We start from the raw sequence: 18047 nt of genomic DNA, 5'->3' as shown, positions 1-18047 counted from the left end.
AGAGAGACAGAGAAAAGATTGGATGTTCAAGAAGGATGCTGGAAAATCGAAGGTAGACTAAATTGCTGGAGAAACTCAGCGGGTGCGGCAGCATCTATGGAGCGAAGGAAATAGGCAACGTTTCGGGTCGAAACCCTTCTTCAGAAAAGATTGGAAATTGTCCACTGTGCAGGTACAAGAAATAGAACTGAATGCTAACAGAGTGACCATCATTACAAGCTTCAAATGGGGCTGTGCTTGGATATTAAGGTCAATTCTCAATATGTATTTGTCACCAGGTATAGGTACTTGTTTAATCAATGTGCAAGTTATTCAACTTTTTTCATAAAACGTTATGTCGATTGCGTTTACTTATAGTCACAATAATACAGTGGATAAATTACTTGACTTGTATCCAAATGTCTGTGCCCAGAGTTTAATCACTGCTCACCAGCCCAAAATGTTCCATGTAAACGTGACTGCAAGTTGCACCCGGTCTCAGAAATTCATTGCATTGTCTTCAATGGAGTGTATTTTGGAGGCATAGCACTTCACACTGACTTTGCTACATCATATGTTCAGTGCTTCCAAATAGGGATGCATTTCTACGCACTGTACTTAAACTGGAAACATCAATATCTATTCCAGCACAGCAGCTGAGAATCTGAAACTCCAGCAATAGTAAATCTGGAATACATATTAGAACCAGTAAAAATGCTCATAAAACCACTGGAATATCATAAAACCCCACTTCAAACCCACAGTAATGTGTTTAACTCGTAACCAACCTTTTAAATTGTCTATCAAACCACTCGATTTAATGAAAGTAAAGGATGGACAATAAAGTACTAACCTTGACAACAATGCCATATCTCAAATAAATATAATATTAAGGCAAAAGTATTGAACATCTATTATGCCAACAGATTTCAGAACTTCAATGCCAGTGGTTGAATTTACTGGAATGCATGCACTTCTGTGCAATAAATGAATATACATTTGTCGATGCCAAATTTGAATACATAAGAACATATAATAAATAAAATGAATATCGCAAGCATGTTTCACAATTAAACAAGTTACATTGGACAGGCCTCACTGTGGGAAACTTGAAACCCAATTGCCCTTGTACTGGCTCATACTACATCTTATATCTTATTCCCTGACACTAAATGCCAATCTTATTCTTCTGCACTCCCTGATTGCTTTCATATCCAGCCACTTTTGTAATAACATTTGTAAAAATCATCGCTGGCACTATGGAATCACCTTCACCTTGAAACACGCAGTTTTTTTTTATAAAATACACGGAATTTGACATGTTTCTGTGTTTGGAATTTGTTCCTTTTAATAATTATCGATATACAGTACTTGGATTTTTCATTGGGTTTAGCGACGCCTCAAGCAATGGCAAAGATAACAAAATGGCTCTATTTATTGTTCAAATAGCTTATAGAGAGGGATAGATTTAAGAGAAAAAAGACCCAAAGTGCTGCAGTAACTCAGTGGGTCAGGCAGCATTTTCTGGAGAACATGGATAGGTGATGTTTCAGATCTGAGGTTTAAGAGAACAGGTTTGTGGCAAACTTAGACACTATAAGGCCAAGGGAAACTGAAATGAGGATGGGAGTGGGGTTTGTGATTAATATAAAAGACTTGGCCATAAATGCAGAGATACCGAGATATATAGACAATAGGTGCTGGTGTAGGCCATTCAGCCCTTTCAGCCAGCACCATCATTCAATGTTATCATGGCTGATCATCTACATTCAGTACCCCATTCCTGCCTTCTCCCATACCGCTTAAGCTGCTAGCCCTAAGAGTTCTATCTAACTTTCTTTTGAATGCATCCAGTGAACTGGCCTCCACTGCCTTCTGAGGCAGAGAATTCCACAAATTCACAAATCTGTGTGTGAAAGTTTTTTCTCATCTTTGGTTAGTTCGTAAATTTGAGACACCAAAATTGGTGGAGTTGTGAACAATGAAGAAGTGTCAAAGGATACAGCAGGATATAGATCAGTTACAAACATGGGCAAAGAAATGGCAGATGGAGTTTAACCTGGGCAAGTGTGAGACAACTGCACTTTCGGAGTTTGAATGCAAGGGGGAAGTATATAGTTAATGGCAAGATTTTTAACAGCATGGGTGTGCAGAGGGAATTTGGTGTCCATCGTCATAGTTTGCTGAAAGTGGCAAAATAAGAATGGTTTAGAACGCATATGATATGTTTGCCTTCATTAGTCAAGCATTGAGTATAAGAAAATAAGAAAGTCATTTTGCAGCTATAAAGCTTTGGTTAACCTGCATTTGGAGTATTGTGTGTAATTCTGGTCATCTCATTAGAGGAAGGATGTGTATGATTTGGAACGATGCAAAATAAATTTACCAAAATTTTGTCATTTAACAGGATATTAGCTGTTAGGAGAGGTGGTACAAACAACCTGGGTCTCTGACACTGTAAGGCAGCAACTCTACTGTTGCACTACTGTGCTGCCCCAAAGTAGATTGAATCGTTCATTGTATCATTAAAGCTGGGTGGCAATGCGAACTGTGAGGACAATGCTATGAGAATGCAGGGTGACTTGGACAGGTTGGGGGAGTGGGCAGATGCATAGCAGATGAAGTTTAATGTGGATAAATGTGAGGTTATCTACTTTGGTATCAAAAACAGGAAGGCAGATTACTATCTAAATGGCATCAAGTTGGGAAAAGGGGAAGCACAACAGGATCTGGGGGTCCTTGTTCATCAGTCTATGAAAGTAAACATGCAGGTACAGCAAGCAGTGAAGAAAGCGAATGGCATGTTGGCCTTTATAACAAGAGGAGTCGAGTATAGGAGCAAATAGGACCTTCTGCAGTTGTACAGGGCCCTAGTGAGACCACATCTGGAGTATTGTGTGCAGTTTTGGTCCCCTAATTTGAGGAAGGACATTCTTGCTATTGAGGGAGTGCAGCGTAGGTTTACAAGGTTAATCCCTGGGATCGCGGAACTGCCATATGCTGAGAGAATGGAGCGGCTGGGCTCGTACACTCTGGAGTTTAGAAGGATGAGAGGGAATCTTATTGAAATATATAAGATTGTTAAGGATTTGGACACGCTAGAGGCAGTAAACATGTTCCTGATGAGAACCAGGGGCCACAGTTTAAGAATAAGGAATAAGGAGTAAGCCATTTAGAACGGAGACGAGGAAACACTTTTTCTCACAGAGCGGTGAGTCTGTGGAATTCTTAGCCTCAGAGGGCGGTGGAGGCCAGTTCTCTGGATACTTTCAAGACAGAGCTAGATAGGGCTCTTCAAGATAGGGAATATGGGGAGAAGGCAGGAATGGGGTACTGATTTGGAATGATCAGCCATGATCACATTGAATGGCGGTGCTGCCTCGAAGGGCCGAATGGTCTACTCCTGCACCTATTGTCTATTGTCTATTAAATGAATCCCATAAACTGAAACTAGAATCTCCCTTGTTGTGATTATTAAACTTGCCTCAGGGTCTTCAGTGAACTGAGCAATATATGTATGAGGGAGAATGGAAATAGAAATGTAAAATGAGCTGGGCAAACAGAAGCTCAAGCATAACATTCAGGCTCATTAGAAACAAAGTAAGTACAGTGTATGTCTGCAATTTGGTCAGCCAGCATTATCTTAAAGACCAGTGTACAAATCCGGCAATATTTGTTCAGTATAAAGCCCTGATAAAATGGCAAATACGCAGAACTGGTGACTAATTTTTAACAGGTACAGCAGCTTGCGGTTTTAGAGACATTTAAATATCGATTGTCCCTTAAGCCACAAGTGCTTGGTTGCTTTAGTGTCAGTTGCTGCTTTTCTTTGGATTTGCAAGTTCACAAGTTATCAGAGTAGAATCTATTCTGCCATTCAATCATGGCTGATAACTGCCACCTAATTCCATTTTCCTGCCTTCTCCCCATAACTCTTGACACCTGTTTTGATCAAGGAATTTGTCTATCTCTGCCTTAAAAATATCCACTGACTTGGTCTCCACAGATTAACTACCCTCTGACTAAAGAAGTTCCTCCTCACCTCCTTTCTAAAAGAGTCTGATCTCTCCCACCAGTGGAAACATCCTTTCCACATCCACTCTATCTTTGTCTTTCATTATTCTGTAAGTTTCAATGAGGTTCCCCCTCAACCTTCTAAACCCCAATGAGTCGAGGCCCAGTGCTGTCAAGCGCTCATCATATGCTAACCCAGGATATGGAATCATTGTTGTAAACCTCCTCTGGACCCTCTCCAGAGCCAGCACATCCTTCCTCAGATAAGGGTCCCAAATTTGCTCACGTACTCCAAATGCGGCCTGACCAGCGCCTTATAGAGCCTCAGCATTACATCTCTTACATTCCATTCACGGAAGCTATCAGTTACACTCATGGCTCAGGTCCTAATATATTACAGTCAAACCTTGTTTCCTGATCCAATTAGCAGACTGGCTTCACATGGAAAACTCGACAAACCTGCTACCAGAATGAGGAGATATTTTGCAGACCAAGAAATGCACGTTATAAAATCCCAAGCTTCCAAGATTCAAAATAAACAGCACCCAGTATAATGAGAGCAGAAATAAACTTGTAGAAATTGAATAGCTCAGCTGTAAGAACAAAATAAACTTTAAGATCAAATCAGAGTTAGGTCCACCTTTTGTGGAACAGTGATGGTGCTTTCCACTTGATTATGAAAAGGTGAATGAAATGCTGCTAAATTGTAGAAACAAGGAACAACAGATGCTGGTTTGCACAAAAGGACACAAAGCGCTGGAGAGACTCAGCAGCTCAGGCAGCATCTCTGGAGGCCATGATTTTTTGGGCCTTCTTTAGGCTCAAAGTTTGCTAAAAGAGTCCCAACATGCAACATGAAAAAATTCCCTGAGCTTGACAAACGTTTATCAAATGGGTCATAAGGTCATAAGATTGTGTAATAGGAATAGAATTAGGCCATTCGGCCCATCAAGTCTACTCCACCATTCATTCATGGCTGATCTATCTCTCCCTCCTAACCCCATTCTTCTGCCTTCTCCCCATAACCCCTGACACCCATACTAATCAAGAATCTATTTACCTCTGCCTTAAAAATATATCCACTGACCCGACCTCCCCAACCTTCTGTGGCAAAGAATTCCACAGATTAACCACCCTTGGACCTAAAGACATTTCCCATCTCCTTCCTAAAAAAAGTCCTTTAATTCTGAGGCTATGACCTCTAGTGCTAGACTCTCCCACTAGCAGAAACATCCTCTCCACATCCACTCTATCCAATCCTTTCACTATTCTGTATGTTTCAATGAGGTTCCCCCACCCCTCCCCCTCATTCTTCTGAACTCCAGGTCCTTTGATCATTCAAGTTGCAATTGAAATTAGCAGTGGACCTTTTGTATGACATGATCATTCAAAGAAGAAATTACATCTACGTACCATTGTCAGTTGCAAGAAATAACGCGGTGTATTGACTGTTGTGCGCAAAGGGAGATTCCCGGTCCAGTGTAGATCTGGTGGTAACGGTGCCATTTGTGGGATTGATGGTCAGCCACCCGGCAGGATCCTGAAACTGCGCAAACCTGCCAAAGGCAACCTCAATGTCAGTATCTTGCAGATTCACTTAAAAAGAAGCCAGAGATTACAGCAAACATGTAAACCTATTTGATACTTAATAGTCTCCTTGCAAGTTGCAAAGAGTCCCCTGCCATTATTTTTCATTCTGCTTATTTTTTTGTCCTGTTAAAGGAAAGCATTATCTAAACTATGCAATTCATATTGAATAGACCTGGTGTGTATGAAGGAACTGTAGATGCTGGTTTAAACTAACGATAGATACAAAATGCTGGAGTAACTCAGTGGGACAGGCAGCATCTCTGGAGAGAAGAAATGGGTGACGTTTCTGGTCGAGACCCTTCTGTCTGAAGAAGGGTCTCAACCCAAAACGTGACCCATTCCTTCTCTTCAAGGATGCTGTCTGTCCCGTTAAGGTATTCCAGCATTTTGTGTCTATCTTTGAATAGACCTGGAATCTTTCTAGCTATTTCTGGCATCTAAATCAATTTTATATTTGAGCTTGAAATTTGACAAACCATACGATCAAAAACCAAGTTCAGTTAGCTCTAAAACATGTTTATTGATACCGTGAAAATTAATCTCACTGTAATTGGGCCTTATAACCATTAGAGTTAGCATCTAAAATTCAACAATGCTTCATCTGAACCTATTATGAGTTTGTAGTTAACTTAATTCAGCAATTGATGATCTTTATTGTATCATTGGGCAATTTAGATTCTTCAGTCAGGAGGATACAAATTGTTCAAAAATGTTCACTTTTAATTGTAAAAAATATTATCACTTTTATTTGACTAGGTAATTCTCTAAACATTTATCATAATAAATTAATAAAATAATCTACAGCTTCTTACAGCCCGTTGTCATTTATCTTTATCTAAATGATGGCATACAAGAAACAGGACAGTAATTATGGTCTATCGTGTTCATAATTTTACTCAAATAATTTAACTTATGATCATCGGAGATATATATATATATATATCACAAACAGACAGAATGGCTCATATTTCTGTAATTGAATAAAACATTTTGACGATTGGCATTTAAGAGGCTTTTAGTTTGGCACATGGATATGCAGGGAATGGGGGAAATGGATCATGTGCAGGCAGAGATTAGTTTATCTTGGCAAACACAAAAAGCTGGAGTAACTCAGTGGGACAGGCTGCATTTCTGGAGAGAAGGAATGGGTGATGTTTCGGGTCGAGACCCTTCTTCGATCTTGGCATCGTGTTCGGCACAGACATCGGGGACCAAAGGTTCTGTTCCCGTGCCGTACCTTTCATGTTCCCTTTCCATTTTCCATGTTCTATTATATGATTAGTTTCTTTCATATCAGAAGGTCGTAGATTCAAGTACTGCTTCAGACTTGAATGGTTAATGTAAATTCTCATAACTGTGTAGTTCTAAGGGATTGCTGCACAGTCAGAGGTACAGTCATTTAGATGGGATGTAAAACTTGTCCTAGCTCCGCATGGATAATTAAGAAATCCATTTGTACTTTTAAAATGTCACAATGCTGCAGCTGTTAGAGGCATTGCCTCAAAGTGCCAGAGACCCCGGTTTAATTTTAACCTTGGGTCCTGTCTGTGTTGCCTTTTGCGAATCCTCTGGTTTCCTCCCATGTGTCAAAGATGTGCGGGTTGGTAGATTATTTGGCCATTGTAAATTGTCCCTACCGTGTAGGTTAATGGTGGAATCTGTGAGGAGTTGATGAGAATGTGGGGAAAATACAAAAAACAGCCTTAACTCAGCCAGAGAGAGACCATGTGCAAACTGGAGAAACAGCGCCTTATACTCCTCTTGGTTACCTTATAACCCATTGGTATGAACATTGGAATTCTCCAATTTTAGGTAACCGCTACAAACATTTCCCTTCCCCCTCCCTTTCCCCTTTTGCCCCAACACTCCGCCACTATCTTCTCACACTCACCCCCCCCACCCTTCAACCTAAACCTTGGCTGACCTTGCACCACTTTCTCCCCCCCCCCCCCCCCCCCCCCCCCCCCCCCCCCCCCCCCCCTCAAAAAAGCTCCCCACCAAATACCCTTCAACAAGCTTTACACTTTGCAACTTTTGGGATCAAATTTGCTTCTATCCAACAATCTGCCTATCAGGGAACCCCCTCACCTGAGGTAATCTGTTGCTGACCATAAGTAGGAAGGAACTGCAGATGCTGTTTTAAACCGAAGATAGACACAAAAAGCTGGAGTGACTCAACGGGTTAGACAGCATCTCTGGAGAAAAGGAATAGGTGATGATTCTTAAGACCATGATTTGTCTGGGCCCCTCGTCTCTCCTAGTTTTTTTCCCTACTCCCCCCTGTAAACAGTCTGAAGAAGGGTCCTGATCCAAAACATCATTTTCTCCAGAGATTCTGACTGACCCACTGAGTTGCTCCAGCATTTTATGTCTAACAATGTAGAATGAATGCAATTGGATGGCTGATGGTCAGAGGGACTCCATGGACCAAACGGTGTGCTTGTGTTTATATGTCTCACTGACTGATGGTGAATCTAAAATATCTCTAATATTTTGGCTTGCGTTTTATTTTGTTCTATCACAAATAAGTAATCTGGTGCTGCTTGTAGGAGCTTGCTGTGTGCATACTGTAGTCATGTATCCATCATGACAGAGGTGACTACACTTCAAAAGTAGTTAATTATCCGAACTGCCTTTGGGACATCCTGCAGTCAATTCAGGTGTGATTTAAGACTTCCTTTCTTTCCATCGGGCATAAGGGATTAGCAAACAGGCAAAATGAGCCAACTAATTTAAATCTACAATAGACTCAAACAGGCAAGGGGAGTTGTAGCCAATGCCTACACTGGCAGAAATATGCTCTTGTTGTGTGGAGGAAAATATATCAGCATGGAAAGAACTTGACCGAATTTAAATTTATTTCGAATTGGATATCAGCATTCTAGATTTAGTATGAAGATTAATAAAGCAATTATATGCCTAAATTGGGTTGGCTTTAATGAGCTTAACATAAAATGAGAAATATTCTTTCCCGATGCTGGTTTGATGTTACTTTCTCAATACCAGTTCATTCTGCAGGATTCAGTGTATTAGTGGAAGGTCAGTATGTGGCAGTTCCAGTCAAGCTGTGGTTGATAAATTATAGCTGTCACTGGCGTGATTTAAGGCTCTAGTGCATACCTTAAAGCTTTACGCACCATGTGACTAAAAACCCATAATGGCTCAAAAGCCTTTTGGCACTTCTCCTTCCTCATAAAAAAAAATATATTACCAATCTATTTGAAAAAGAGAACGGTAGTGAAAAAATACCAAATAAGCTCCATTAGTAATAGGAATCACCGTTTCTGTTATTTTACAATGTCAAGCTTTGAAAGTTCAATGTGTGATAAAACCCTGAAAGTTACAGCTCATCATATCCATTATTGAGAAGGGTGCAATAGGCAATGGACTGCAATACATTTCTTCAGAGTGTATGTTTTTAGCTTGATTTTTGTGTTCATCTGTTTAAAGGATGGCAATGCTTGAAAATGAAATGCTGTTCATTCTGGGAAGTCTGCAAGAACTGTGTGCAAATTATCTTCAGTCCAACAACTGTCTACTTCCTCGTTCGCTCATTTATTGCCAGGGGATGAGTGGCAGTATACTTTACACCAACTGGTCTATGTACAGAAACATTGACAATTGATATCTCTTCATATTTTCTAATTTATGTATTCCTTCTGTATGTAACCATGCACATCATATTTCATGTGATAACAATATGCTTACCAAATGTTATTTTCTTACCACAGTCTATGCATTGCCATATTGACACTTTTATACCAGCTCAAAGAACCTCTCGCTTGGCCTTGGATTATTGAAATAATTTTCAGCAAGTTTCCTGCATGACAGCTCAAAATCTTTTTAGTTACTTCACTATCAAGGAGACAGATAGTCCCAGTTCTAACTTTGTTTTAATTTTCTATTAATATGAAATGGATTTAACGATATTCATGCAAGAGATTGTTTATATTTTCAAATATCTCTTTTACAATTGTATCTTTACTTGAGTGATACAGCATGGAAACAGGCCCTTCGGCCCACCGAGTCCGCCCCGACCTGCAATCGTTGCACATTAACATTACCCTACAGACACTAGGACAATTTACATTTATACCAAGCCAATTAACCTACAATCCTCTACATCTTTGGAATGTGGGAGGAAACCGAAGATCGCTGAGAAAACGGGGAGAATGTACAAACTCCAGACAGTCGAGATCAAACCCAGGTTTCTTCTTTAACTTCTTTAACAGTAATTCTTTAAACTTTTATTACTTCTGAAGGCAAATTAATATAATAATCCACTTGCAAATCATGTAATCCAGACTGCCAATAGCTATATTAGCTTCTGGGTGAAGCAGGCAACTTAAATGTTGACCGACCAAAGATGAAAGGAACTTTTTAATGAGCTGAAAATGAGATGGATATGACTAAGATATTCTACCCAAAGGATGATGAAAAAACCCCCATAAAGAAGGAGTGAGGTTATATCTACTTTCTGAGAACTTTAAAGAGATTGGTCATGTCATTGAATACTCAAACAGATTTCTGCAGACGCACTGTAGAAAGGTTCCTGACTGGTTGCACATTGGCCTGCAAAGATAATTTCAACACACAGTGAATGTAACAGCCTACAGAGAATGGTAGACTCAACCCAGTCCATTATGGGCACAGCCCTCCCCACCATCATCATGGGGCAGGCAGCCTCAAGAAGGCAACGTCTATCGTTGAGTATCCCCACCATTCAAGCCTTCTTCTTGCTGCCAACATTGGGCAGGAGCTACAAGAGCCACGAAGGAGGTTGCACACATTACGTTCAGGAGCTGCAACTTTCCGACAACTTTCACGCTCTTGATCCAACCTGCACAACACGGATTCTACATCGAGACAGAACACTGCGGACTACCTCTTCCATTACCATGGACTTGTTTTTCTCACTGTCCTTTGCACTCATGTCTTGTCATTTGCTCTATCTTTTACTTTTACTGTCTTGCAGAATTCATGGAATTTAGGAACACTTAATATATAAATAATGTTTTGTGAGTTGTCTGAGTTTAGGTGCACGCTGATTTTCATTATACCTGCACTTCAACGTAAGTGTGCACCTCAATATACAATGATCTCGACTTGACTTAAGAAATACATGAAACATTGAAGTCCTGTGTCAACAATGCTATGCTACCCATATGGAGGAAGACCTAGGATGTCTAAACAGTCACAGTGATCTTGGGACAGGTTGGTGTGTGATTTCGGGTGGAAATTCTATGCTCATCGAGAGATTCTGCAGCTTTCATCACCCTGGCAAGAAATGTCGCCAAAACTGACGTTACCTCATGTTACTTACAGACTAGTTAGACCACAACATTATCATCTGAACATTTCAGGATTTATTATTGCTTATTAACCCAAGATTACTACTTGGTATATCATCTGGATCTACAAAATGAATATATTATAATTCCCTCACTAAATATGTCAAAAAGATCCAACATTTTTGAAATTGTAGCTAAACCTCCACCTTGCAAAAGTTGTCTTTACTTGGCTCTCTGCTTATCCAGGTGTGCTATCTGTAAGAATACTTACAAATAAATGGCTGTTTAGCTATCTTGATGCCTTTGCTGGTATTGGATACCCATTGAACATGCACCTAATTGTATCAGACATTGATAACAAAAAAATTCACGTTACAAAATCCATTAAGTTTCTGAATGCAGCCACCTTCCAAGGTCAGTAATAATTGATATTGTTTCATCACTGATCACAAATGTTGTCCTCTTTACAGTACTTTTACAATACCTTTAAAAAATCATTGTGTTCTATTGACTTTAATTTTATAAAAGTCCCCATCTACCTTGGAGATTTCTCGTGTGAACTTGACTCATGTGAACTTAGCGCTGTAGAACTGCTGCCTCACAACGCCAGAGACCCTGGTTCGAGACAACTGGTTCCTTGTTGAGACAAGTTCACATGAGAAATCTCCAATATACTGTAGATGGGGACTGACCCGGAAGGTGGCTGCCTTCAGAAACCTCTGGTGCTGTTTGTGGGGAGTTTGCATGTTCTTCCTGTGAACATGTGGGTTTACTCTGGGTGCTCGGGCTTCCTCCCACATCCCAAAGACGTGTGGATGTGTAGGTTAATTGGACTCTGAAAATTCTCCTTTGAGTGTGTAGGGAGTGGATACGACAGTAGAATAACATAGAACCATTGTGAATGGGTGATCGATGGTCGTGATGGACTCGGTGGGCTGAAGTACCTGTTTCCTTGTTATATCTCTAAACAAAATAAAGGAGGCACTTTATATACTTACCATGAGTGAAAGCACTGCAAGGTGATTGCAGAATAAGTAAGTAGGACCCCCTCGGTCATGACTGACCATGGGTGATGCATCCTAGTTTGGAGGTGATGTGTGGTCGGATGCAAGCCTGGGCAATGTCATATGGAGGACAGACTGTTGTCCATGCAGCACATCCCCCCTCTCCACTTCACTGATCGATCCAAAGGAACAGCAGGGCCGTTACAGTTTGGCACCAGCTCCGTCGCAGGAGCTGCCAGAGCGAGGTTGTAGACTACGACAAACTGCCTTAGGGTTCCGACTCCTTAAGTTTACTCCAGGAGCCTTTTCCATGACTGGATATGGCCACAAGGCAGTGAAGGTTTTAAATTAGAGTTTTCCCCCTCCTAGATGGACTGCCTTCCCAGGCTGACGAGCCCCATCTGCCCGAGACTCATGGGGGCGGGTGCATCTACCTTCCCGTGCAGGTCTATAGCACCTGCCCACTGCCAACACTGTAGAATATGGTCATTATTATGTGAAAACTTTACAGGGACACTGTTTTTGTAAATAGATGAATAGGCTTGTATAATGGTAATATAAACATGGAAAATATGACACATTTTGGAAGGAATTATTGCCTAGAAATCATGTTTTGACATACTTACTGTGCCAAATTGGTGTTATGTGTAAAACTAACACAAATTAGAAGTCACAATGAAGAAAACATAAAATTAATACTATTTTGCTTTAAGGAATTGTCATTATGCGTATTCCCTTTAAGACCCCCCCTGAAACTGTAGCAGCCCAGGCTGTTCCCCATCCATGGGTGATCGAAAGCTCCCGCAATTAGTAGCAGTTACTAGGCTGTTATCAGTTCAAGTTAGCCTTGATCTGTAATAAGAGCTGATGGCCATAACTTTTATATAGATAAGGATTACAGTGATTGATTTTTTTTAATGTAAAAATGGTAATCTTGCAGAGATATTATTAAATTACATAGGTAAGCTTGATATAACTCCTAATGAACTATGATTCAATTACAAAGGCAGCAAATCTCCAGCTTTTGATCCAATTTCTGCAAGGAAATAATTAATGGATGCTGGGCAAATTCATAACATCGGCATGTGTGGAGAATGTGTTTGGGAGGTAACTTTGATGTTTAGGTGAACGGTAACAAAAAGTATCCCCTCCAATCTTCCAGTGGATGAGTATTTACCAGGAAATGGGGTAACTGCTTCAGAAATGGAATCAAAATTATGTTATGCCATTGTGTTTGAGGTTCAGGAGCAGTAGGATCAAATGTAACAGGATGATGAAGGTACCAGTGTGTGTTCCAGTTCAGTGTCTATAGCCTCATCTTCTGGCTCGGTAATGATTTATAAAGTACAATCTCTGTGAGGCTCCCCATTTTCCAAGTGTGCAAAATGGGGCACAGATCTCCTCAACATACCTTGTGTGAGGTTACTGACCTGGGAGAAGACTACTGCAGCCTCTGCCTGCTGTTTGCTTGCAATGCCTATCCTGCTTTTGTTCTCCAGCACCAAGTTTTGGGTGATCTTGGCAGAAGATTGGCATTGATCCTTACACCGGGATGCATTTTAGTTCTCATTTCTGGGTCTAAACCACATTTAAGCATTTTCTAATTGGATGTTGGCCAACTACATATGTTTCATTTTGTCAGGGACCCAATCGGGTGTTGACATTGAAATCAGCCATCATTCAGTGCAACAATAATAGATGAATTTCTAATTCTAGGTTCTGTTGTTTCTGTTCCATTAATATGTCAAACAAAACTCTTCCAGTCAGAAATGTGCACCACTTCTTATAAGCAAATGTACAAATCCTCCTATTAAAAAATACAGACTATTTACATTGTTGTAACTTTGTCATGCCCTGGTTTCAGTTTTACCATTCTAAACACCACCGTCGACTTTATAATTGAGACTGTTAGTATAATCGTGCGCTGTCATTATACAGTCCCAGAAGTGTTGGCTCACTTTGCACCTCCTAGCTTCTTAACCTCTGCAGAGAAATATCTTATTCAGAATCTCATGCCTGCATCTCTGGTGCAATTATATCTTGAACCTCTAACCTCACATGACATAAAGACTACACTTATTGTGCATTCTCTGTCTGCAACACCATGGAAAACCAACTCATATTCTTTGTCTATTCTGTGGAAGTAATTTCTGACCCTTCAGCAGAATCTTTACCCTCAATAAGCAAAGAAACGAGCACTAACCATCCAATTGTGATGCAGATCCATTTTCACAATGGCCTCAAACATCAATCTTCAACAAAAAGACTATTACAAGAAAATGTTAATGCAAATGATTCCTGTGCCTTTCAAGTGAAACTTTAATTTATTTATTCTTTGTGTCAAATTGCTGTAATTTTTTCTTCTCAGTTTTATTATCTAAAACCATGAATGCTAAATTACTTTGTGTGACCATAGAAATGGTTAATATAATGAATACTGCAGGCAATGCCAAGTTGCACACGTGCTGAAGATAATGAAATAACATTTTAAAAGTGATTTTACTTTGAAAATCTTGAATAAAGATATCAAACAATGGCAGAGATGCATATCTTGAAGAACATTTGTCATTTGCTGGGTCTGTAGTTTCTTCCTGAATAATGAAGAGTAAGGGATGGGAAGCGAAAGAAAATGGAATGGAGCAGTATTCTGCTGAAACTCCTTCCATTTGGTAGAGCACTTAAACCAGACCATTGACCTAATCCAGTTCAACATTTCTCTCAACATATACTCCAAGATCAGTGTTAGTATAGGTCAATGTTGAGTTGCTACTACTGGATACCTGATTCTGAGCCTAATTACTAGGCTTCCCCATTTTCTCTTGCTGTTTTGTTGGTTCTTAATGATTTAAAGCACACCAAATATTGGGAGAAATCTATTTTTCATGAGACTGTTTTTGGCATGTCTTTCCCTTTAAAGTTCTTGCACTAACACTGCTCTGCATGGGATAATGCAACCAAATGATGCTGCCAACTCCATGGGAAGCAAACATAGCACCTGTGACAGTTATTTAGCAACACATATGATGCATGTTACCCAGAGGGTTGTGAACCTGTGGAATTCTCTGCACAGATGGCATTGGAAGCCAATTCACTGGATGTTTTTAAAATAGTTAGATTTAACTCTTGGGGCTAACGGAATCAAGGGATATGGGGAAAAAGCAGGAAGGGGGTGCTGATTTTTGATGATCAGCCATGATCATATTGAATGATGGTGCTGGCTCAAAGGGCTGAATGGTCTACTGCTGCACCTATTTTCTATGTTTCTATGGTGCTATGTTATAACATATGCACAGAGCAGGGGTTATGATGGTTTTGGGAGGAATAGCATTATTCATTCCTTAGATAGACACAAAGTGCTAGAGTAACTCGGAGCGTCAGGCAGCGTCTCTGGAGAAAAAGGTTGGGTGACGTTACGGCTCCAGACACTTCTTCAGACTGACAGTAGAGGGGAGGGAACTAGAGGTAGGAAAAGGCCAGAACAAAGCAGGGGCGACAACAGATGACCAAGGAAGGGTGGAGACAATAGTAGCTGGGGAAAAGGTGATAATAAAGGGATACAAGGATGCAAAGAGTGTAACTAGTAAGATGTCTAAGGTGGGTCCACTTTGTGTCTATCTTCAGTATAAACAAGCATCTGCAGTTCCTGTCTACACTTTTTTTATTCCTTGGCAGACACCATTTAGATGGACACCATTAAGGCCTGTGTTTGCAGCCTTGTGCACTCAGCAGGCTTCAAGGAAATAAATAAACCATAAAAGATGAAACTTTACTTCCACCTTCTTCCTGTCAAGATATAACAAGCTAAAAATACACAATTAACTCAATGTCATCAAAATTGGCCAAGCACCTCATAATTTGTTCTAATTAATGGTAAAATTTACAGCACACTATTTTGCTCTAATTAATGTTAAAGATTATATCATGCTCCCATGAATGTTGTCTACTTATATGGAAGGGTATATCAATAGGATATGATAGATTTTACTTCGGAGTCACGTGAGTGACTACGTGAAAAAGGGCCGTCCGTTTGCGTGCGCGTCATTACGTCTGAACGCAACGCACGCAACGGACTGGAGCAGCACCTAGCCGTTGGGATTTAAAAAAGGCGGCAGGTAAGAGAAGCTGAACTACTTACCCTGCGCTTTCTGTTCGGGCTAGGGGAAAAAATATTTGTTTTTCAGAGCCCAAAAATGTCGAAGAGACGGTCCGCGGGGAAACCAGCTGCCGGCAGCAGAACCGGCAGCAGCAGACTTGGTGCAGGAGGAAAGCACCATGGTGGTCTCGGCGAGGCGTAAAGCCACCCATAAGCCTGCCAGACCCGTAGACTCGGATGAGTCCGGGGAAGAGGGATACCCTCCCTCAACGGGAAGCGTCTGAGGATGACTTGTGAAGAAGTTGCTCCACAATGATAAGCTCCGGAGAAGGGAGCGATATCAGCACAAGTCCCTTCTACAGACCGTGGAAGGGGGAAGTACATACGGGGACTACCCGGAATCAGAATATGGAAGCACGGGGGGAACATTCCCAGGGGAGAATGGAGGAAGTACCTCTACAATCATCCAAGTTTGCGATTACCACATCACTGGGTGCTCCCTTGGATGAAGATCTGGTAAGTAACATAAATTATTTGGCATCTCACCAACTCAAAGAACTCGTCATGGACGAAACCATGAACAGGTACCCCCCACCATCTAACTGTGCTTCCCTCAAGGTTCAAGCAGTGAACCATGTAATCTGGGGGCAAATTGGCCCTATCATCAGGAACCAAGAACTAAAGTTCCAAAAAGTACTAAACGTGCTGGGGTCTGGGATTACTTCATTTGCAGGAGGTGTGGAAGGAGGCCTCCTCACTGACCGGGAACAAGATACCATGGCGCTACTATGCAATGCCCGCTTCGAGATAAACTGCATTCGGAAGGATGCAATTAAACCAGCAATAAATTTGAAGTTCGCAGCTCTTTGTATAGCTAGCAACATCCAGCCCGCCAACTACCTGTTCGGGGAAGACCTGCCGAGACAGGTACGGGACCTGGATGACGAGGCAAAAACCATGCGTCTCATAACCAAAGGTCAGGCTACACCCAGGGGTCCATCAACAAGATTCCATCCCTACACCTCTCGCCGTTTCACACCTAGAGAGCCAGGCACCGGAGGAAGATCCACACCTGAGTCAAGGTCTTTTTTAGGGGCAGGCCCCAGCAGGCCGACAGCGAAGATGAGGAGAGAGCAACCACCAGCTCAGCTCCCTAAACCTCGCGGACGAAAACCAGCGCCACACCGCCAGTAACAACAGAGGTAAGTCAAACCAGTTCCTTAGGGAACATTCCAGACGAACCTCACTTACAGGTGGGAGGAAGGTTAAAATATTTCTTAAGAGAATGGTGTTGGGTTACTAAGGATCCATTTGTACTGCACAGTATAGAAGGATTCAAAATTAAGTTCAATTTGAATTCATCATCACCCCCAACACATTCCAATATTCGCACATATGTCTTCTCGTAATAAGGTGGATGAGTTGAATGTGCAGATAGCTATTAATGACTATGATATAGTTGGGATCACGGAGACATGGCTCCAGGGTGACCAAGGCTGGGAGCTGAACATCCAGGGATATTCAATATTCAGGAGGGATAGAGAGAAAGGAAAAGGAGGTGGGGTAGCGTTGCTGATTAGAGAGGAGATTAACGCAATGGAAAGGAAGGACATTAGTTTGCAGGATGTGGAATCGGTATGGGTAGAGCTGCGAAACACTAAGGGGCAGAAAACGCTGGTGGGTGTTGTGTACAGGCCACCTAACAGTAGTAGTGAAGTTGGAGATGGTATCAAACAGGAAATTAGAAATGCGTGCGACAAAGGCAAAACCGTTATAATGGGTGACTTCAATCTACATATAGATTGGGTGAATCAAATTGGCAGGGGTGCTGAGGAAGAGGATTTTTTGGAATGTAAGCGGGATAGTTATCTAAATCAACATGTAGAGGAACCAACGAGAGAGCAGGCTTTTTTAGACTGGGTATTGAGTAATGAGGAAGGGTTAGTTAGCAGTCTTGTTGTACGTGCCCCCTTGGGCAAGAGTGACCATAATATGGTTGAGTTCTTCATTAGGATGGAGAGTGACATTGTTAATTCAGAAACAATGGTTCTGAACTTAAAGAAAGGTAACTTTAAG

General features: G+C 41.2%; 1 protein-coding gene across 1 annotated transcript in view; it reads right to left on the bottom strand.

The window, feature by feature from the left end:
• cdh13 (cadherin 13) overlaps positions 1-18047 on the bottom strand; it is a 1031775-nt gene that overhangs the window by 35204 nt on the left and 978524 nt on the right. The window contains exon 11 of the mRNA XM_033035775.1: positions 5407-5549. Within this exon, the coding sequence (XP_032891666.1) occupies positions 5407-5549 (143 nt within the window). The remainder of the gene's footprint in view (positions 1-5406; positions 5550-18047) is intronic.

The sequence above is a fragment of the Amblyraja radiata genome, chromosome 17 (assembly GCF_010909765.2).
Source record: "Amblyraja radiata isolate CabotCenter1 chromosome 17, sAmbRad1.1.pri, whole genome shotgun sequence".
In the NCBI taxonomy this organism is placed as follows: Eukaryota; Metazoa; Chordata; class Chondrichthyes; order Rajiformes; family Rajidae; genus Amblyraja; species Amblyraja radiata.
Note: the sequence above shows the minus strand (reverse complement) of the source record. Positions and strands in the feature narration are given on the sequence as shown.